General features: G+C 42.0%; 1 protein-coding gene across 4 annotated transcripts in view; it reads left to right on the top strand.

Moving 5' to 3' along the window:
• Positions 1 to 23,815, top strand: part of HIVEP3 (HIVEP zinc finger 3) — a 223,517-nt gene that overhangs the window by 164,084 nt on the left and 35,618 nt on the right. For 3 of the 4 annotated variants that reach the window (XM_082246722.1, XM_082246721.1, XM_082246720.1), the window contains 2 exons: positions 12,669 to 17,915; positions 23,539 to 23,675. In XM_082246722.1, coding sequence (XP_082102848.1) covers positions 13,089 to 17,915; positions 23,539 to 23,675 — 4,964 coding nt within the window. In that variant the 5' untranslated portion in view covers positions 12,669 to 13,088. The remainder of the gene's footprint in view (positions 1 to 12,668; positions 17,916 to 23,538; positions 23,676 to 23,815) is intronic. The other variant, XM_082246723.1, reaches the window with a different exon arrangement.

Raw genomic sequence — 23,815 nt, 5'->3', positions numbered from 1 at the left:
TGAGGATGGGTTAACTCAGCAGGATTCCTTCAGAAAGCATCTTTAAATGAAACCACTATGTGAGTTAAGAGTGGCGAGGGGAGGGCTTGCAGCTGAGAATCCCCCATCTGTTGCAGATCGGGGGAGAGAGCGGGTCAATAGAGATTTCGAAAGGGTTCTCATTGTACAGTTACTATCCCTTTTTGGCAAGTGATTGGGCAGGCTTGAGTCCGTGTCCTCCCAAAGTTTCACCTCTTTTAGGTTCTGATCTGGTACAATACTTGGGGTTCTCCTCTTTATAAGCTCTTCCGTTTGTATTAGCGTTGTGCCTTTGTTTATTATTTCCCTTTGTTTTTACATCACCGCCTGCTTTCTATGTCTTGTAGACATTTTGTCATTCTACGGTTTTCAGATCCTCAATGGGTTTCCAAATTAGAAGTGTGGTATATTTGATGCCACAATTAGTAGTTTGGCAAAAGCGAAACATTTGGTGGTTATTTTTGTTTTATGGTAAAATTGGTGGGGAAATGTAGATGTAGAAATATATTTTGGAACTCTTGTATCTGTTATTCCTTGGAAAAAAAACAAAAATGTTATTTGCCAATCAGATCTGGCTGTGATATTTAATATTGCTGGCTCATAATTTTGTATGTACTGTGAAAGTTAAACTTGGTGACACAGTGTTAAGCATCACCCAGGAATGCTGGGTTATGGACTTTATAGGCAGGGGGGTAGCATGTTCTACCTAAAGCTGGATACACACTATACAACTTTTGTTGGTAGATTTCCTTTAGATTAAAGCCCCGTACACACGCACCGATTGTTGGCCAACGGCCGATTGTCGGCTTGTTAGTATGATGCTTCCGACAACCGGCTGCGACTTTTCGGGTGAACAAAATCTGGTGTGCATGCTATAAAATTTTTGTTGGCCGTCACCAGAACGGCCGATTGTTCGTCAGTCAGTACAGATTTCGGCCGACAAAAGTCAGATGAGCAAGACTGGGCATGCTCAGAGAAGAAAAAAACACACGAAAAGTAGACCAGAACATGACATCACTTCTGCAGTTGGTTGTTGTTGGCCGACAAAATTAGTGTGCAGTCTAGAGCACATTTCAACCAACACAACAACACTGGACAAAAGACGGCCGATCGTTCGGCCGACAATCGGTGCGTGTGTACGAGGCATTACCTCCAACTATGTAGTGAAAGGGCCTGCCTGATTGCATACAAATTGAAAGCGTTTTGATTTGACCTCCATAATATATGGTTTTATCTAAAGGAAAAAATCTAAAGACAATTGTATAGTGTGTATGGCCCTTAAGTTGTGTGGGCTTCCTTTGAATTTAGCAAAACTAGCTCTATAGTGTTTGGCAGTGTTAAGAACAATAGATTGTAAGCTCCAATATGGCACAAAATGATCATCTTGCAGAAGTGAAAAAAAAGTATTTTTGTCCTATATTATATATAGGGTACATGCGTTTTTGACTACTCTGACAAGCAGTTTTCTGCTGGCCCTATCATAGTGTAGCCATGGTAGGGTTTGTTTAGTTCAGATGTATTGTATCTTGCATGAGAAGTGTTCTCCCTATGGTGACTTTTACACATATATAATTGCTTATGACACTAAAGACACCCATCTGTTTTCATGCTTAGAGCGCAGATTCAATAATTATAGCAATAATATTCATGTGCGTGTCTGTGTGCATCTAGAGAGGGAATCAAAAACAAAGAGAGCATGCTTTAGTGTGCAAGTTCATTGGCAAGAGCATTGCCTACCTGACCCCTGCAACTTGTCCACATATATTATTAATGGAAGTAAAATTCCATATAACCGCAGTGGATTGCTGCAGTTTTGTTTAGTGTGTCTGTACTTTTAGAAATGAAAAGCATAGGGAGATTCAATTAAGTGATGGCCATTTAAGTCTAGCCAATCAATTTGGAATATGTGGGACATTTACACCTCTTAATGTTGACTGTTGCCTACTAAAGGACTTGGAATACCTTTAAACAGTTTTTATTTAAAATGTTTAACCTATATGAATTTCACTGGCTTATGATCGATCGATTGTTAGCTCTTGAGAAAAGAGCTGACCTCTGTGCTGTTCAGAAGGGGAGGGGTGTTTGGGAGGAACCCCCTCTGAAAGGCTCTGTCTTGGGATGAGAAGCGCTCTTGTTTTTTTTTTTGACCACTTTACAGCTGTGTTGGGACAGGATGTGATGTAGAGAAACCTCTTGCCGTCCATACACGCTCCATTTGTGGCAGGGTGTTTTTCACTGAGGAACTGCCTCTTCATTATATTCCGTGGTTACGTCATTATGCCTATAAAATGGAACCATACTCATCAATTCTGCAGTTATAACCATGATTAAATAAAGTGGTAAAATGGCTAAAACACCTAAAGTGGAACTCTAGGCAAAAAAACAAAATGCATAGTTGTAATACAGTTCAGTCAACCTTGTGGCAAGGTATTTCAAGTCCTTTAGCAGGTAACAGTCAACCTATATGCACTTAGCAGTTTTTAGCTCTGCTATAATGGAATATGCATTTGTTGGAGCTTGAATGTCAGTATGTAATAATGCTTCAAAATGTCCTTCATCTTGTAACTGCTAGAAAAAGTAGAAGTGCTGTTGAATGATACATCTGTATACATTTTACAGGAAAAGTAATTGAGTTTTTTTTTATTCCAAAACCTTTACCTGGTTTGATAGCAGTTTCTACATCTACCTTTCTCATTTTATTTTCAAGTTTTAAAAACATGACGTGGTTATGATAGCAACAAAATGCATAGCGCATGCCAGCAACCAGGAAAACACTACCCCTGGAAAAGGAAACTGCACATGGGCAGATCTGGTGACCCAACACTTTTCAAGCATGTATACACCAGTACACCATGGATCATCAAATGTTGTCCAAAGCTTTTATTGCAGAGAGATCACATCACAAAGGTACAAGTGCAATGTTTCGGAGCCAAGCAGGACCCCTACGCATGCCGGATGAAGGGGTACTGCGCGACCCCGCAACTTTGCACTTGTACCTTTTTGTGATGTGATCTCTCTGCAGTAAAAGTTTTGGACAACATTAGATGATCCACGGTGTGCTGGCGAATATGTGCATTGATCCATGAAGAGGCCGCTACATCACCTGCTACTGAGGAGCCTTGTTTCCAGGACAGTGTGTGATGGGAATAAAGACAAGACTTTTCAGGCATGGCTGCTAGCAACCTGATTTTGAATATATTTGACCATTTGTGGTGACGTTTGATGTGAATATATTATGACACATGCTCCATGAGAGCAGATTGTGCAGCGTAAAATAAAAGCAGTTTTGCAAAACTTCCTCTACAATTCTTTTGTTTTAGTTCTCCATATCCCTGAGAATGTATGCTGGTCTCAAAACAGCGGGAAAGGGCATAAATGACCTAAATAGCAGAAGGGAAGATCTAAAACAGCCTCTCTTTACCCTTTTTATGGTTATCGTGTGAATTTTAGAAACCATTGTTTGGAGCCCAAATTAAATCCAGCGCTTGTTAAGTTGTTATAATTATAGCATTATAGATACCTATCAGTTACAGGCTACTTTTCCATTGTCCTAGTAGCAGATGCAGTAAATGGCTTTGTACTTTGGCAGGGCCACTTGTTACATCGAGGGCAATGTATGAAGCAGAATTTGGCTGCCCCTCATTTAGGGTTTTAAAAAAGGATTTGCACAATTTAATGCTTCCTGCAGCCCCAGAGAACTGGTTGTGATCTCTGTTACGAAGCTACAATACAGGACAGAGTGAAGTTATAGTGGCTAGTATATGAAACCATTATCAGGTAGAAAACCAGGCATCTGCTACACCCAGAAGTGTCAGATACCGAAGATTCTTATAGAAGTCAAAATCAAGTATTAAAGCGGTCCTAAATTTTTTTTTTTCACTAAAGAAAGATGTTCTACTTACCTTTGCACAGAGCAGCTCTGAACTTTCTCTTTTGGAGTCCCCCCATCAGTGCTCTCGGCCTGGCCTTGCCCCCTTCTGACATGATTTGATTGCCAGCACCAGGAGCCAATGGCTCCTGCTGCTCTCAGCCAAGCCTGTGAGAGTGGGGAGAGAAGACAGAAGACCTGCAACCATGCACAGCACTGGATTGATACAGGCAGGTATTTAGGGAAGTAGAGGTTGAAACAAAGAATGCATTAAGGTAAAAAAAACTGACTTCATAACCACTTTGCCATTCCTTTACAACGAGACCTTACTTTGCAGATTATATTCTAGCGATCGAGTCATTTAAAACAATTTTTAAAGGATGAACCTTTTAAAACGTGGAGCCAATTGCTCCCCTTATCCTATCCATATGTTGCCACAGCCTACGCTGGCTTCAACTATTCTTTGGTCCTCTTTAGTGAGCCAACAGCCACGGTGTTCTACACTTGCACAGCTTTTCTCTATATACCATAATAGGAAAGCTGTCCACCTGCAAACCTGCAGGGGGGATGGCTTCTCCATTGGGGCCTATGGGGGAAAAAACTGCACATGTACTGTAGCCTTGGTTCCATACTGAGGCAAATTCATCAGGTATTTGTGTCACACAAGTAGCTGGAAAACCTTACAAATCCTTTGGCAGTTAACCTCCATGGCGGTCTGATTATGTCAGTTGAATGTGAAAGTGGTACATTGTTTTGCATGGAAATCTGTTGTTTTATATTGTAGGCCTGTAATTCTTAGGAATAAAACAGTAAAAGTGACTAAAAATTATTGATAAATTCATAAAGTATTAATAAAAAATGATTAATAAAAATAAAAGGAATAAAACAGTAAAAGTGCAGGCAGGGCACTGGACAAAGCACTAGGGACAAAACTGAGGTGAAATGGTTAAAAGTAATGTAATCCTAACAGATTGCAATGTATCATTTCATGTTTTGTTAATTTTTTTTTTTAATTTCCCACCTGGTTCCACCCCCCTGCGTCATGGCGCTTGCAGGGAAGGGAACCTGGAAGACAGATGCCGGCATGGGCCGGAGGACACAGCTGGAGGACATCAGGGGATCGTAGGGACAAGGTAAGTTTCACTACAGGGTAGCCCCGAGTGTGGCTCGGGGCTACCACTTTTGGTACTGAAAATTAACCCCGAGCCACCCTCGGGATTACCGCCAGGAAGGTTAAAGCAGAACTAACCCTTCCTATTGTTTTCAGCCAAGAAAGCTGCCACCTTGATCTCTGTTTATTTTCAACTGCTATGATGCTGCACTTGTGACACCAGCAATTTGATGGTTTGACAGTTTGGTTGAGAGCACAATGTGACCGTTACATTTCCAGCACATTTCGGTAATGTAACTTTTTGAAACTGTTAAATCAATGGGGTTAGTTCCGCTTTAAGACATTTTTACATATTGTATCAATATTTCAAATATCTATTAAGCGGTTTGCTTGTGGGTCCGCTTTAATTTCACCAGCCCTGTCAGCCCTTAAAGCGGAGTTCCAGCCATTTACTCACCTGTCCAACGGTCCAGCGATGCGGCCGCCGGAAGCCTCGATGCTCTCCCTCGGCGCCGGCATCACTGCTGTGGGCACCCGGCTGTTACAGTTTGCGGCTTCACAGCCGGGTACCCACTGCGCATGCGCGAGTCGCGCTGCGCGCCGTGATTGGCCGGCAATCTTCTGGGACCTCTGACGTGTCCCAGAAGATTGCAGGGAGGGAGGGGGAGAGGAGAACTTCCGCTCAGGGCGCCGCGGCGCTCCGAGCGGAAGTGGGAGCGGGTACCTGTCATAACTAGGTACCCGCTCCCCCCCCCCCAAAAAATGACATGCCAAATGTGGCATGTCGGGGGGTCAGGACTCCCTAAAGCGGAAGTTCCACTTTTGGGTGGAACTCCGCTTTAACTCCAATTTTAAGGGGTAGGGTCATTTGGATAAACAGTTCTTCCCTGGTAGATGGGCAAACAGAAACCAATCAAGTCATTAGCATACCTTTACATAATACTTTTTTACTTTTTCTCTTAAACAGATTACATTTCTATAATATACAGATGATAATGTGTCCATATCCATTGTGTTTTAGGCCTCTTACACATGATACTCCTGTTTGAGCCTCTACTTTTTCAGACTTTTCTTTTTGTATGTATTTGCAAGCATTTACGTGCATTCTTGCGTATATGCGTGCGCGAAAACGTATTCTCTTGTTCTGCACAACATGTAATTGGGCATTTGCGTGCATTTGTGCGCATGAGGCGTAGATTACTGACCAAAAAAAGCTGATTTTTTTAAAATTGTATTTATTTTTGTTACTGAAGAATGCATGGCGCTTGTTTACGCGCCTGTGTGCATAGATACATTACAATTAATGGCCTATATTTTAGCGCCGTTAAAAAAAAAAGCTGTACGGAGCTTTTTCAAGCTGCAGAGTGCAAGAGGCCTTAGTGTGTTTAGGTGAGTACACATTCACACATATTGGATGCTTGTTTTTAATCACAGTACTGAGCACAGAACAGGGCAGGCAATTTTAAAATCATTACATCACTACAGATAGGAGCTCTTTGCTTATCAAGTTATCCATGTAATATTGTTTGGCAAGATGAAAACCATATGTATCAAGAGGGTGGGAGATGCAAGGAGCTGAAAATGTAATGAAGTCATTAGTAGAATCGGTAAACAGCAAAACAATCTGTCTCTCCTGCATATGTACGTTTATCATACAATCTAGTATCTACTGTATATGTAAAGAAGCAAGAAATCATAATTTATGTAATTTTAGTATATGTGATCGCAAGGCCAAAGAACAATTTTTTTGTATAAACAAAGAAAACGAAGATTAAGAAACAAGGAAAAGTAGGTGAAGCATTAATACACGTTGTCTAAATAGAGTGAAGGTTTATGCGCAGTAAATCTAAGTAGTATAAATATAGGGGATAATGCAGAAGACCAATGTGGCCAACACAGTAGACCTGATGGGTTGGAAAATGTCTTGTAAATAACTATTGGCCTGTCTAAATAAGAGGAGATAATATTTTACTGCTAGGACCTACCTGTGGAGAGTAAAAGGGACTTGACTTGCATATACTGCAGTATATGAATCTGATGAGTGGAAATGGGATTCCCTTACAGGAGATTTCATTGGTTTTCCAAAGAGTTTGAAGGCTGTCTCAAAAGTTTAAGGTTGAGATCATGTATTGAAACCCATATAACTCCCAATGTGCTTATATTCCAATAAAGATTTGCCTTAACCCTTTGATCCATGCCCTGTCCTTGTATTAATGTTTTGTTGGCTGCCAGTCAGGGTAGCATAGCATTAATAAAAGTTACAAAGATTAAACAACCATGGTGGGCTTTCAAGTGTTGAGCTGAAGCTGCCAGTTATGATTGATTAGTGGGTTCTAGGCCAAGAAGTTTATTTCATCACTATGTGCAGTGTATGAGCAGAATTTAGCACAATTATGGAAACTGTATTTCATCTTTTGTGGTTGCTATGGAAATGCTGAGGATGTTTCTGTGGTGTTGTGTTTTTCTGTAGAAGTTTGGGTTCTGTGCCGAAGCAGGGCAGAATGATCACCTTTCTTCAGCAGCAGAGTACATACAGTATTCTAATTGTTCCTGTGATGTATTTTATCGTTGATCACAAAAAATAGATTACTGTTAGTGTATATACTGTTGCTGTAGACCTGATTGAGGGGTGGGATTAGATATGTCTTGTAGATGGAACTTCATTAAAACATGCTTGTGTAAATTTACCATTAGATTAAAGCATGTCATCATCAAGCAACACAATTGGCCCAGTTATTGCAGACCACGATCAACGGATCTCTTCCTTAATGAGTCTCTATTTAAGCTCTTTCTTGCTGCTCGCTGTGGATTAATTCGCTCATGTGGATCCCAAACAAGAATGGACTTGCTATATTGTGCCCAACCCTTTCTTTTTATTATTATTTTTTAATTTTGGTGTAGTGCAGATAAAAAGCGAGAAGAATCCTACATGGAGCTCACTTGGCACCCAGTGGAAGTCCTGAGTTTCAACCAGGCCAAAATGCACATCATTTGCAACAGTGGAAACACAAAGGTCTGATTTGTAATGGAGGATTTGTACGGCAACAAAATTATAGCCCGGACCAATATAAAGTACCTATTACTCTGGCACTATTTGAACTGACCTGTAGGTACATAGAGGCATTGAAGGAAAGCAGTTTGTCTGTATAATCTTTGCTTACCGAAAGTACCCAAAAATAGTCATACAGGTCCAGTGGGAGTGGGGCTTTCAAAAAGCTTTGGACATTACAGAGGTGGATCTAGTTCCAATTAGGATTGCTAAACTATACTTTAAAGCTTCACCTACCTGTTAAAGGGGCCTTTTGCCAATTGGGCACTATGTTCCATACATTGGGGGGCAGTGCCCCAAAGTATACAGTACCTGGTTTAAACTATATGATTTGATCTGTTACTAGTGACTGGGATCTCTGGTCCTAACAATTTTTTCTCCTTCCTTACATCTTTTTTGTTTTTTCTCTCGGGAGATCTACAATCAACTGCTGGGCGACGGGCTGGATAATCTAGATCTAGTGGGTCCCCCCAGCCCAGCCAGAGAGCGCGTGTAGACCGCAGCTACGCGCTAGCCTCAAGGACAGAGGCTGGCCCGTGAGTTAAACGTCTTGCAGGGCCACATATGACCGGGCTTGAGTCTGAGTCGCAGCTGTCCCTTGGCCGGCAGCTCCTCTACTTCGGTGGCGAGGATTCTGTCTGGAGCCTTACCCGCACCATGGAAGGGTAAGTACAGTCCCCCCTCCCCTTTTGGCGGGTTTTTGGGGTGGACGCGGGTAACCTCCAGGGATGGTCGGACCTACCTGCAGGTTCCCTCCTCCCATCCCTAAATCCCTCAGTGAGCTGGGCTTCCCCCACTCCCTTTTCCCTCTGTCTTGACCTGGAGTCTGATGGGGGTCCCAGGGCATAGAATGCAGCGTAGACCCCCCTGGGTCTCCCCCGTTATCCCCACTCTGTAAGGATCCTGGGATGGTGTGTGTCCTGCCCTGGTAGTCTGGAGGGGTCCCGGTGTAGAAGACCCCTTGGTGCATGCCCTACTGTTTGCAGTGTGGGTATAGTGCAGGGAGGTCCTAGTGCAGAGTACGCAGTGGAGTCTCCCCTAAGTTGTGTCCTACTTTCAGGGGGGGTTCCTTGCTGAGTGTGCAACATTGCAGAGGGCTGAGGAAAGATCCTGGCAGTATGCTTCAGCGTTTGTAGCTGGTGGTGGCCATTTTCTCCTAGTCTGGCTGGTCCTCGGGTGGCCATGGCCACCATGTTTGTGTAGCCCGATGATGTCACGGGGGCCATTTTTCCCTTAGTTCGGGAGACGCTGGAGACAACCAAAGCCTTGTGGGGTCTCTGTTATCTCTCTCTTTGCTGATAGATACCCTGAGCCTTGAGGGGATCCCTTAGTGGTGCCAAAAGATCGTTTTTGTACTGCAAGGTCCTTATGGAGTCTCAGGGTCACATCTCCCCCACTGACCCCCTCATAGAGGTGGCATATCCTTCAGAACCCCAGCATCCCATGGTTGCACTGACAGCTGTCTTGCAGTCCTTAATATCCCAGGTGAAAGTGGCGTGTGTGCAAAGGCCCAGGAGGAAGCGTCCCCCCGCATTCTCCTGGTCAGTCTCATCTGATTCTAAGCTTGATGCCGCCGTGGACGCGGCCCATCCAGGAGGACTTAATATAACACCCCCATATCTATCCAATAGGGAGGATGATTCCTCCATGGTCGCAGCAATGAATGAAAAAGCGCTCGTAGACACACTTATAACTGCAGTGCGTGGGAATTTAAAACTGGAGGATGCGGCCGATGTAGCCATGGACAGAGCTGTGTTGTTTGGTACGCATAAGTCGCCTCGTACGCCAAAGGTGTTTCCTTATGTTCCTTATTTTGATTGGTTTTCCTGTAATGAATGGGAACAACCAAAATTACCATATGTGGTCCCCAAATGTTTTACTGTACGTTACCCTTTTGAGGAGTCACTTTTAAAAAAGTGGACTAGTTCACCAGTGGGTTTTTGGTTCTCCAGAAACCTCAGTTTGAGAATATTCGGGAGATTACCTTGTCTACGTTATTCCAGAATGTGAAACTCTTGGTGGCTATTACCTTAGCCTGCAGGGTATCGGAATTGGCGGCATTATCCTGTCACGGTCCCTATTTGATGGTCCATAGGGATAAAGTGGTTCTTCGTCCCTGTCTATGATTCCTGACCAAAGTTGTCTCTGACTTCCATTTGAATGAGGATATTGTGTTGCCTTCCTTGTGTCCCAAGCCAGCTCATTCCAAGGAATTTGCTTTGCATATCTTGGATGTAGTTTGTGCGATTCAGTTGCATCTGGCAGCTACTGAGTCCTTTCGGAGATCAGACTTGATTTTTGTGGTTACAGACGGACCAAGAAAAGGGCTGGCCGCTTCTTCGGCTACCATCTCCAGATGGACTAGACCGAGGGTGACTCAGGCCTATTCCATTAAAGGTCAGGTTCCACCTTTCGCTGTCACATCGCATTCTACTCGGGCAATGAGTGCTTCTCTGGCCTTCCGTCATCAGACATCAATATGGCAGGTTTTCAAGGCGGCCATTTGGTCGTCGGTGCATACTTCACAACATTCTATAAGGTAGATACTTTGGCATCTGCGGATGCTTCTTTTGGCCGCAAAGTTTTACAGGCTGCTGCTTAGGGGCTGTTCCGTCTTGAGGGTGTTTTTTCTTTAAACTTAAGTTAAGGCTCTTGTGTCCTGGTAAGGGGAACTTATGTTTAGCCTTGGGTTATTTTCCCCACCCCTTATTTTTCCTTTTGGCAGAGCACTGCTTTTGGACGTCCCCAGTAGTTATGATTTGTGGAGCGCTGTTTCGGTCGATGAACGAAAGAGAAAATTGAATTTTTGTACTTTCCGTAAAAAGTTCATCATCGGACACAGCACCCGCCCCTCCTGTAGAGTTATGGTACTTCTAATACTGCTTGCTACTAAACTGATTACCTAGAGCAGTAAGGGGGGTTAAATACCAAGCTGAGGACGGCTCATGGGCATAGCCAGGTGTTTTTTGTTCTGCCTAGTCCTTCTGGAGAAGGCAATACAACCCAGTCGTTATGATTTATGGAGCGATGTGTCCGTCGATGAACTCAAGAGAAATGGATTTTACGGTAAGTACAAAAATCCACTTTTTGCATTTACTGGTCTGGCTCAAACCCACATATCAGTCCCTTACAAAAAGCTGCCCAATAGCAGATCAATAGGCAGAGATGGGGAGGAAACGTGAGCAAAAATTTAAATGCATTTTACCATAATTTTTGCAGGATCTTTTAGGCTGTAATTTCCCAATATGCTTAAATGATTATTTGTACTGTTAGTTGGGAGCCGCAGCAGGAGTATTTTTGCCACTACAATTTGCACCAGCCTTAATCGCAGGTGTGAAAGCTTGCTTTGGCTGTGCTTTTCCTGTGGATCACAGGATTGCAGTTCATTCTGCACTCATGTGACCCATTTTCAGCCAACAGGCTGACTACTGCTGTTGGCTGATGTCACAGAGCGGGTATAGGCTGGGGAAAGATCGCGAGCATACAGTTGAGATGCACCCAGAGGCCTAGACCGACAGCTGGCTTAGCCTCTCAGCGAGCTGCTGAGAGTCTAAACCATCCACTCCCGCTCCTTCACAACCCAGTGCTTCAATGTGAGTGTGAGGGTGGGGGAAGCAGAGCAGACTGTGATGACTGACCGTCACCATCTCTCTGCTCACGGAGCCCTGAGAACTGAACAATCAGCAGTCTTTGATCGCTCAGCTCCCAGTCTTCGAGCCAGGGAGGACAGCCACCTAGGCAAGTATGATTTCTAAAAAACAAAAAAAATCTTTTAATGCTTAAATAATATTTGCCAAATCTTTGTTGAATATTTCCAAAAGAGTGACACCTGTATGGTTACCGTACTTCCCTTTATTACTTTTTGTGGATCCTAGTTTTAATATACATTAATTGTGAGAGTTTTGTGTATAGAAATGCATGGAGTTCCAATTTTGTATTGTATCATGTCTGGCAAGGAAACCTAATGTATTGCAATCATGCATTTCAAATCTCTTAAGTTAGCCAATAGATAGCTAGAATATGCATGCAGTAAGGAAAATAGAGTAAAGTATAAGTCCTTATGTACACTTTTTACACTTAATTGACTTGGAAAGCATTTCAGGGGTCAGTATAACTACATGGGAACTGGCACTTTTTGAGACAGCAGTGGCCACCTTTGTATTTATACTTTCCTGCTTCCTTAGGCAGGCCATACATGGTTCGAATCTCGGCCAATTCAGCAGGAAGCTGCTGAGATTCGAACCGTATATGGGGAGGCTGAAGGCACCAAGTTGATCGATCGATTATCGGTTGCAATAATTACTGTCTTCTCCCAGCAGGGACAGCTTCCTACGCCCTCCACAGCTCCTCTGCCGGGAAAAGACAATGGCCCGAAAGGGAGGGATTCCTGCATCAACACAGTCTGTGCTTCTGGTCTTTTGTCCTGTGTATTTGATGTACTGTAGCAAAAGAGACTATATTACACTGCCCTTGTCTGTTCACTGGCAATGGGTTCCACTAGTTTGACTGTTACCAACCTTACAAATGGTTATCTAATAGCATTTTATTAGGTTTTTGTTTTATATTGGTGCTATTTTTTTAAAAAAAATAACCATTATTGAATGTATTTCTTTCTGTTCCAGGTCAATGGTACTACCACCAGCTTCATTGAACACCTACTTCAAGAAATACTTTGAGTTTCCAAAACTTCAGTAAACTTTAAAACCTCTACCCGTGGAGTACAACTCGTAGATATAAGCAATGTCAAGAGCCAAACCTTACAGTGAATTGACTGGAACAGTATTTATGCTGTTGTTTTTTACTTCTGTACTCTCATTTATGTGACGGATCATGGATTACAAATATTGACATCTGAACTGTATTTATTTCTTGTGCTACAAGTAGAGACTTTTATGACCAAAAAGCCTAAATCGGTTTCCTGTTTGTAAGGGTTGACCCTCAAAGGTGCAATGCAGATGCTTTTAATATTTTACCATGGTTGTTAGGTATTGCTTTTCCCCTGGACTTTGCAAAAATAGCACAGGGAGTCTCTGGTGTAGGTGATGGAGCCAGAGAAAGGCCAGAAGAGCACAAGGAAGTCGGAGGAAGGTGTGAGGAAAAGGCCAAACAAAGGAGAGGTGGTTCAAGGCACAGAAACTCCGATAGAGGATTATCCAGGTTGTAGTCGGGAAGATCTTGTATCACATCAACGTTTCCCAAGTTCCCTAAAGATAGCAAGAGAAGGACCTCCTAGGAGGGTGGGAAGGCCGTGCAAACCCAAAGTTCCACTTCTTGAGCAACTTCACGTTTCTAAGTCACAAAATTTTTCACCAGCATTCATGGCCCCCCGCATAGATCAAGAGCATGGCCTTGAAGGGTCAGCATGGCAAGTTGTAGATCCAGTACAGTCAGGTCCGTCCAAGTCGTCTTCTGCACTACATGCCAGACTTACCCGTTTGGCAGAAGATCCTTCACAGAAAGCTTACGTCCAACGGCCAACTCAGGTTTCTGTAAAGCAGGTCGATGAACCTCATAAAAAAGAAAAGAAGCCCCAAAAACCAGGAAAGTATATATGCCAATACTGCAGCAGACCATGTGCAAAACCAAGTGTTCTACAAAAACATATCAGATCTCATACTGGTGAGCGCCCATATCCTTGCATCCCTTGTGGATTTTCTTTCAAAACAAAAAGTAATCTTTATAAACACAGAAAGTCTCATGCTCACCGAATCAAAGCAGGGTTGGCTTTAGAGATTGGAACAGAGGCATATCCATCAAACTTAGAGATGGAGAGGCTTGGAGGAGAAGAAATTGATGAGCCGTCAGAAGGAGAAAGCACAGATTCAGAGGATGAGACAAGCACAATGTCAAACATAACACAGCTGTCTCCACAGCAGAAGCATCATTTGCCATCATCTGAGTCCCAAGGAATGTCAAAACACCATAGTACGCGTCAGGAACTTTTCTCTTTGTCACAACAAAATGTGGCCCATGCATTTGAGGAGAGTGTAGCATTTAAAGATCCTTCACCTGAACTCCTGCTAAAATCAGAGGATACCCATAGTATAAAACAAAAGCTAGCTCTCAGGTTAAGTGAGAGAAAAAAGGCCAGTGAGGAGCAGACTTTTCTCAGTCCTGGAAGTAAAGGCAGTACAGAGTCTGGTTACTTTTCACGTTCTGAAAGTGCAGAACAGCAAATAAGTCCTCCCAACACAAATGCAAAGTCCTATGCTGAAATTATATTAGGTAAATGTGGAAGAATTGGGCAGAGAACTAACATTTTAGCAACACCACGTCCTCTTCTGGGCACTGCTGAGGAAAAATCTAGTTCAATACCAATGTCTGTGCCTAGGACACAGGTAATTGAGCATATAACCAAGCTCATTACTATTAATGAGGCTGTAGTGGACACTAGCGAGATTGACAGTGTTAAACCAAGGAGAAGTTCACTGTCAAGGAGAAGCAGCATTGAGTCACCTAAAGCAGCTTTGTATCGTGAAACTTTTCAGTTTGATGTCAAGTCTCCAGGATCTCTTCAGCTAGATTCTAAAATGTCATCTGAGAAGACGAAAGCTGAGCATTCCTTCACCTCACATCAATCCTCCCACAGTGCCACAGAGACAGTGCCTCTTCTTCGAAGCCACTCTATGCCTTCTTCAGCCTGCACTATTAGCTCACCACATCCTTTCAGAGCTAGTTATTCATTTGATGACCGGATTGTGGACTCTGAAGCACTAAGCCGCAGTCACATGCTTAGTTCTCATCCTCGACTGCTAAAGAGACAACCGGCAATAGAGCTACCGTTAGGAATGGAGTACTCTTCAGAGGAAGTCAACACAACAAGTAAAGACCCCTCTGGAAAAACATCTGATGATCTAGAAACAAAAGAAACAGAAATTTCCAGGAAATCAAAGAAGGGGGGTAGAGTAAAGGGCTTGATCTATGAATGTAATATTTGTGGTGCTCGATACAAAAAAAAGGGTAATTATGAAACCCATAAGAAATATTATTGCTCTGAAATGCATATATTAGAACCTCCAGTTATTGTATCAAGCAGTTCCGTTGAAACCGGAAAAGGACATCCAGAACACGAAGCATGGTCTCCACTACCAAATTACAAATTAGGACCAAGTTTAGAGATGTCTACTTTGCGAAAAAGGCGAAAAGAGAAAAGTCTTGGTGATGATGAAGAGCCCCAGTCACCTGAATGGTCTGAGTTTCCCACATCTTCTGTTTTGCTAGAGTCCTGTTATGCTCCTCCTAATACATCTGTTAATTTGTCTAGTGATGCAGTCAAGCAGTCAACCAGTAGAAGTGAAACTGCACCAAAATCTGATATTCACGCACTAACTTTTGAAAGTAAAGAGAAATCTACAATTTCAAAGGAAATTTCTGTCATTCAGCACACTAGCTCTTTTGAAAAATCAGAATCTATGGAAAAGAAAAGTAGTTTTGAAGAGGAAGATGCACCTTTTCGTACTGTAAGACAACATCCTCACTCAACTCATACCTTGCAGCCGAAGTTAGTCCGGCAGCATAATATTCAAGTGCCAGAAATTTTAGTCACTGAAGAACCAGATAAGCAAGAGGTTGAATCTGAAGATCCTCTCAAGGAGCCAGAGAAGGTTGAAGAATTTCAGTGGCCACAAAGAAGTCAAACTCTTGCACAGCTTCCTGCTGAAAAACTCCCACCAAAAAAGAAGAGGCTGCGCCTAGCCGAAATGGCACAGTCTTCTGGAGACTCTAGTTTTGAATCAACAACGCTCACTCGAAGCCCTAGTCAAGACAGCAGTATTTCACATGCATCCAGTCATTCAGTTTCATTTGACCGAGAAGAGGGTCTCAAACCAGAAACATCAGGTCAACAGCCAGAGGCTACTGCCAAATCAATTGGACATCATATGCTCACTGTTCCTTCTCACCATCACCAAGCAAGAGAAATGAGAAGGTCTGCATCTGAACAGACACCAAATGTATCTCATACATTGCAGGTTTCGGAGAACCGAAGCAAATCTTTTGATTATGGTAATTTAACATCGCCCACTGCAACATCAATGCTAACCGCTCAGGAGAGGAGAAAGTGTTTTTCTATTAGACAGACATCTCTAAGTAGACATGTGGAACTTGAACCAGAATTAAGCCCCAGAGACTGGAAAGAACCCGAACAGCCCACTTCTTCAAGCCACATTTCAGGAAAACCCTGTTTTGAGCAGTCTTCTGTTACATCCCCAGCAGAGCAACAGCAGCCTAGTCCTTCCTCACAGCCAAAGCAGAAACCAAGGCCAGCTCATACTTTGACTGATGAAGTTAAAAAGAGGCAACCGGTATCTCTCTTCCCAATACAGCCACTACTGCAGTTGTCTGAACATGCTTCAGAACTGTTATCTTCTCAAGCTACGAGCAGTATTATTTCTGCTCCGTTTTCTTTGGGGCCAATTTCGCCATCTGTGTTTCACACACCCCCACTTTCTTTACAGCAATCTCTCCTGCACCCAGACCATCTTTCATTGCCTCAGCAGTTAACATTGCATGCCATGGACATACCTTTCAGGCAGCACTCTCCATATTTACATTCTTCCTACCCAGTGTCTTTACCTTTTCTTCCCACATTCCTCATGCCAGTACATTCCCAGTTCACTCTAGCATTGCCTGCACAAGCTAGTGAACGCTATTCGCAAATCATACCACAAGTTTCCCCTCCTTTGGGTGCATCTAGCCATTCTTCAGGTCAAGATTATTTCCCAGAAAATGTTGGAACACCCTCTCATAGTCCATTGCCTTTGGAATCTACTGCCCAAGTGATCCCTGCATGCCCTGAGCCTGCTGTATCAGTTGTTGTTCCAGTCAGAGTTCAGACACACATGCCTTTATATGGTAATGCTATGTACACTACACTCTCACAAATTCTTGTTACACAGTCACATCGCACTCCATCCTCCATTGTCATACAGAAAATAAATGATGGACGTTCCAAGGGATACAGCTTTGATTTGTCTGATATCTTACCAAAAGAACAGGGCTCTATTGATGAAATCCCTTTTCTACATGTGCCATTCCCAAAGACAGAAACAAGCAAATACATCCCACTTACTTCTTCTGTTGAAGGTGTTTTAGGCTTTGATGCAACCTCGTCTTCTGTTGGCGGTAGTAAACGTATGTTATCACCTGCTGGAAGCTTAGAACTTACAATGGAGACTCAGCAGCAGAAAAGAGTAAAAGAGGAAGAAGACACAGAAGAAAAATATGAAAAAGCTAAAATAAAATCGCACTCAATTTTGGAAGGAAGCAGAACCTCAAATATTGCCACTGCTACACAGTCACAAAGCAGATTAGAGTTGTCAGCACCTGAACCTTCAGCTGTTTGTGAGCAGCTGTTGGGGTTAGATAGAAATAAAACCCAACTGCCCCCATCTCCTGTTCATCGACCGTACAGTAAATCGCCAGAGAAGCACCAAAGCCAGAATGATAGCTTAACGGTTAAAGTGGAAAAGGATGATAAAGATCTGTTGTTCACTCCTATCTCATCCATTAGACCAACTGCATCTCAAACACCTGTCAGCATCCATTTGACAGTCTCTCATGAAGAAGCAGAGTCAAAAAATCTGCAAGTCTTTCCAACTCTTCACACAACCACAAATGTCAGCTGGTGCTACTTGAATTATGTCAAGCCAAATCACACTCAACAAACTGACCGAAGAACATCTGTTTATTCTAGTTGGTGCATAAGTTTATACAACCCAAATCTTCCTGGAGTTTCCACCAGGGTGGCACTATCTCTACTGAGATCGAAACAGAAAAAGAGTTCTGAGATTTACACCACTGCCGATGCCGTTCAAGCAGATTCAAGCCTTTTGGTGCCCTCCAAGACCCAGAAACCGAAAATGACTGAGGTAGGAACTGTTTTTTGTCTTTTTTTTTTTTTTTTCTCAAACCTAATTGTCAATGCTTTTAAACATAGGCACAGGTCAGTGATCTATGTTTGAGGGGAGGATCTTTTTTCAGATTAACAGATCCTCCCCTTCAGCAGAGATTGCTTGGTTAAATGCCTATGCTTTTTATCACAACCGAGGCTTGGGGAAAGATAAAATAGCATTTTCTCCTTGAATGTAAATAATATATTCTTTCATTATTTACATTTCTATCCCAAAAAGACCATCAACTTTGCTTTAAAATAGTGTTAAATAAATAGTGGTCTGTTGTACCTAGAAGCAAGTTTTTACTCTTTCGAACAGTGCCACTCAGTTTTGTACATACTTTGTTGTTCAGTACATAACACAAGTTAAATAACATGTTCTTTATTCATTCAAGTGCCATTATCCATTATTAGATTTTGGTTAAACTTGAAAACATTTAGTGTAAAAAAATATAGGAAATCAGGAAGTAGGCAAATACTATTTCATGGTACTGCACGTGCAATTTTCCCTGTTTTATTCCAGCATACGATCCGGTTCACCCAAATCTTTAGAGTCCACCATTAAAGTGTATGTCATAAAAAAAAAAAAAAAAAAAAAGAGTACATCTCTGCAATACATGCACATTTCTCCATGTTTTATCCCTTTAGAGATCCTTACAAGTACAGATTGTACCTGTTCGTGTGCCAGTAATGCATTCTACACCTAATTCCTGTTGTGGGCTGACCACACACAGCATTTTGTGAATTAAGTGGCATCAACCCTGCCCATTTTCTTGTGGTAAACTACTCAGACACATCAACTCTTCCTTCTCTACAACATAAAGGCTAAACCTGTAGTCCCAAGAATATACACTATATTACCAAAAGTATTGGGACACCTGCCTTTACACACACATGAACTTTAATGGCATTAAAGTCTTAGTCTGTAGGATTCAATATTGAGTTGGCCCACCCTTTGCAGCTATAACCGCTTCAACTCTTCTGGTAAGGCTGTCCACAAGGTTTAGGAGTGTGTCTATGGGAATGTTTGACCATTCTTCCAGAAGCGCATTTGTGAAGTTAGGCACTGATGATTGAAAGAAAGCCTGGCTCTCAGTCTCTGCTCTAATTCATCCCAAATATTAATGTCAGGACTCCATACAGGCTAGTTAAGTTCCTGCACCCCAAACTCACTCATCTATGTCCTTATGGACCTTACTCTGTGCACTGGTGCGCAGTCATGTTGGAACAGAAAGGGCCAACCCCAAACTGTTCCCACAAAGTTGAGAGCATGAAATTGTCCAAAATGTCTTGGTATGCTAATGCTTTAGGTTCCCTTCACTGGAACGAAGGGGCCAACTCCAACCCCTGAAAAACAACCCCACACCATAATCCTCCCTCCACTAAATGATTTGGACCAGTGCACAAAGCAAGGTCTATAAAGACATGGATGAGCGAGTTTGGGGTGGCCTGACCTTAACCCGATTAGAACACCTTTGGGATGAATTAGAGCACAGACTGCGAGCCAGGCCTTCTCTCCAACATCCGTGTTTACCCCACAAATGTGCTACTGTAAGAATGGTCAAACTTTCCCATAGACACACTTCTAAACCTCGTAGACAGTCTTCCCAGAAGAGTTGAAGCTGTTATAGCTGCAAAGGGTGGGCCAACTCAATATTGAACCCTATGGACTAAGACTGGGATGCCATTACCCACTTGCCGACCAGCTGCACATGTACTTTGGCTGGTTGGCTCTTTTACGTGAAACGATGTACCTGTACAACTTTTCGTGTAATAGCCGGTGGGGGCGCACGCATGCTGATTGGCCACCTGCAATCACTCCCCATAGAGACAGAATGGTAGTCTGCCTATGTAAACAAGGCAGACCGCCTTTCTGTCACAGATGAACACAGGGATCCTGTGTTTCTGCTATTCCTGTATTCTCTATGTTCATCTAGTGAGTCCATCCCCCCACACAGTTAGAAAGCATCCCCTAGGGACACACTTAACTCTGATTGCTCCTGGTGATAACCCCTTCGCTGCCAGTGTCATTGGTACAATACCAGTGAATATTTTTAGCTCTGATTACTGTAGTAATGTCACTGGTCCCCTCAAAAGTGTCAGGTGTCTGATCTGTCCGCCGCAATGTTGCAGTCCTGCTAAAAATCACTAATGGCCGCCGTTACTAGTAAAAATAAAATTAATAAAAATGCATGAATCTATCCCCTAGTTTGTAGATGCAATAACTTTTGCGCAAACCAATCAATATACACTTATTGGGATTTTTTTTGTACCAAAAATATGTGGCAGAATACATATTGGTCTAAAATGATGAAAATGACAAATGATAAAATGATTGGGAGGGGCTGTTTTTTCTGTGTATAATTTGATTGGCCAAGGCTTTCAGACTGGACCTGACGGACAACTGCAACACCCCATGTATGTTCGCCCTCTCCTCTCCATGCAAATCAGCACCCATGCATGCACAAAATGACAAGTCACGCCTCATGAATTACTCATTTGATCAGGGCCAACATGTAAACCTCAATTGTGTCTAACTGCTGTTGGCACCTGCTGATTACATGCTATTATTTACATCTCAGCAGCCTCAGCCAATAATGGCACTTGCCTTCTAACAGTAAATTAAGCTAGGCGGATTGAGCAGTCTGCCTCCTAGCATTTTCTAATGTCCTTCTCTGCTAGGAGGCAGGTGGCTCCAATAGAGTGCATAATCCCTGGGCACTATATGCATTCGCACAAATGTTTACATGCATACCGCATGAAAAAACACAAAATACTCTTCCCTGAATGCAGACCTTGGGCGTTTTAGAATTCTGGCTCTGGACACTGCTCTAGTAAAAGGAGCTAAATAGCCCAATCTGCATGGACACATTGGATATAATAAAGCTGTGTTGATTTGTTAAAATAAAAAATCTTTATAATCTAAACACAGTAGGGGAGAATTTATCAAAACTGGAGCAGCAACCAACTTGCTTCTATCTTCTGCTTGTTCAGTTACAGTAAGCTTTGAAAATGAAGGCTAGAAGCAGGTTGGTTGCCATACATAACTGCTTCAGTTTCTGGCCACTCCAGTTATGAAAAAGAAACACCAGTGCTCAGTTTTTTTTTTTTTTTTTTATCTTTAGGCGGGAGGCTAAATATTTATTTATTTATTTTTTTTAACCTCCGTGGCGGTATGATTATGTCAGGAATTATGTACCAAAAGCGGTACAATTTTTTTCATGGAAATTTGGCGTTATGTATTATAGGCCTACAATTCTTAGTAATTACTGACTTAAACCTGACCAAAACAAGAGTCTAGTAGACATCCCAGATGTGATAAATTTGAAACACAAACGCATGAATTATAATCTAATCAATAATATAATTTTATTATATAATATATAATGTATATAATAAAATTATATTATTGATTAGATTATAATTCATGCGTTATATATATATATATATATATATATATATATATATATATATATATATATATATATATATATATATATATATATATATATGTGTGTATGTATGTATGTATGTGTATATATATATATATATATATATATATATATATATATACATACATACATACATACATACATTTATATTATATATATGTGTTTGTGTTTTGTGCAACATTTGAATTTCCCTCCCAGTTCCGCTCCCACGCAGCATTGCTGCTGCAGGGAACGGAACTAGGAAGTCATCACACCGACGGACGAGCGGCGGGGATCTCGGCTGGCGGTCACAGCAATGAGAGATCATCGCTGGATCGCCAGGAGAAGGTAAGAGACACCGCTGCGCGCTCTGCACGTCTACCCCGAGCGTGACTCCGGGATACCGATCCTAGTCTAAAAAATCCACCCCGAGTCACGCTCGGGGATACCGCGAGGGAGGTTAATGGGGGTTTTACAACATCCTATGCCAAATCTTGCTGTTTTAGCTTGTCTATTCAAATATAATGGAAGTCTACAAGTTAACATTAACAGTTGCGGAAAAAGTGTTTTACATTTGTTTCCAATAGGAGTGCATTAGGTTCTTTACTAATTGGAGGTAGTTATCCTAGAAAGTAACTTTTAAAGCGGAACTACACTGTATCTGAGCACCACAAACCAAAAGCACAATTTAATTAATTTTTACTATTCAAAGCAAACTCCCCCATTCATCCATGTCTCCATGCTTTATTTTGCTGAGAAATCACACCCTAGCATTTCTGTCTGTGGCCATCTTGAGTAAGGGCAGATGATTCATGTAGCATTTACTTCCTGAAATAAATTTGCCCTTACCTCAGGCATGCAGGCAGGAGGGTGTGCTTAGATGAGAAAACCCCTCCTGAAGGCTCCTGGAATGTAAGACATCATTTGCCTAAGCATGAAAACCAGGAAGTAACCAAAGAAACATTAAAAAAAACAGTTTAAATTGGGATATACTTTCCTATCTATTTACTAATGCTAGCAGCATAAGGATTCAAAATAGTCCATTTTGATTGAGAGAGTGAAGTTCCACTTTAAGAACCTTTCAATATGGGTATTTTTTTTTTTTTTTATAACAGCGCCTTCATTGTTTATGAAAGACCTCACTCGGCAATGGTCACAAAGCAAAGTAAGATTCATATTTTTGAGCCAAAGTGGTTAACTTTTTAGCAGTCCTATTTTGAGTCTGTGGCCCAAACTAAAGACATCTTTGGTTGATAAGTATTGTGTCGTAATTCTTTTTGTTGGGCTGGAAATATTAACATCACACTTTTACATAGCCAACCGCAGAAGTTGTGGTAACCACAATATGTTATATGTAAATAGCAAAACTAGCGAATATGATCTTTTCCCAAGTGTTCACCACACTAATGGCTCTCTAGAGACACCTCATCCTTGGGCTGCAATTCTCCAGCAGTTGCTATTTGTGGGAAGAGACCAACTAGAGAAACAGATATTTCCTTAGTTCTGGGAAGGACTGTCCCAGTATTCTGCTTTTGAAGGAACTAAAAGCGTTCTCTGTTGGTGGTCCCTCTTACAGCATTTGTAAAAGGTATAAAAATGAAAATTTGAAATACTTGTATTGGAATTAGGAGCACTTAGGCTTGTCATTTAAAGCAGTACACTCAGAGGTACCTGAAGCAGCTTTCATTGCCTTCTCTACACCCAATAGCTGGGCTGTTCTGATTGGGGAAAAATCTGACCCTTCTGTTTAGTATTAGTGCTTGACTGCTCCCTCCTGCCCCTACACTTTTCTCTTGGCCTACCAATATATTGGGCTGCCTTATGGCCAACACGAATGTGCAGGAGGGGACACACAAGCTCTGCCACTACCAGGAAGTGCTGAAGCTTTGCCCAAACAGAATAACGCCGCGTTTGGGTATACAGGGGTGAATTAAAAATGATGTGATACAAAACGCCCTATAGTAGTATTTTTATGAATTGAGGAGTGGACATGGAAAAGGAAAAACAAAAGTACGAGAAGAAACTGTGCCTCCCTTAGTACTACACTGGATTACCAGACTCCTTTTAAGCGCTTTTGATTATGATTGTTTCATATTTTGTTTCTAAATCTCAGGATTTTTTTTGTTTTTTGTTTTTTTTTCTTTCCCTGAATTGTTATGGGATGAAAAGCAGACTCATCTGCCTGTTCAGGTATTTAAGGAGACATCAAGGACTGTCAAAGAAGAAGAAAAGAGAGTGAAATCAGAAGATTCTGGGCCATCTGTTAAGCGAGGAGAACCCTCCCGTGTACGAATCTTCGAAGGAGGGTGAGTTCTGTATATTATATTTTAGGAGAGTTAATTAACAGTTCATAATTTATCTACCCTTTTCACTGATGTCAAACTTTTTGGTTTAATTTTACCAGTACTGACCACTTAATTTTTAGTTGGCATTTTATTTCTTGCGA

The sequence above is a fragment of the Pelophylax lessonae genome (assembly GCF_965119305.1).
Source record: "Pelophylax lessonae genome assembly, chromosome: 2".
Classification (NCBI taxonomy): Eukaryota; Metazoa; Chordata; class Amphibia; order Anura; family Ranidae; genus Pelophylax; species Pelophylax lessonae.
This window is presented reverse-complemented; position numbering and strand designations above follow the sequence as displayed.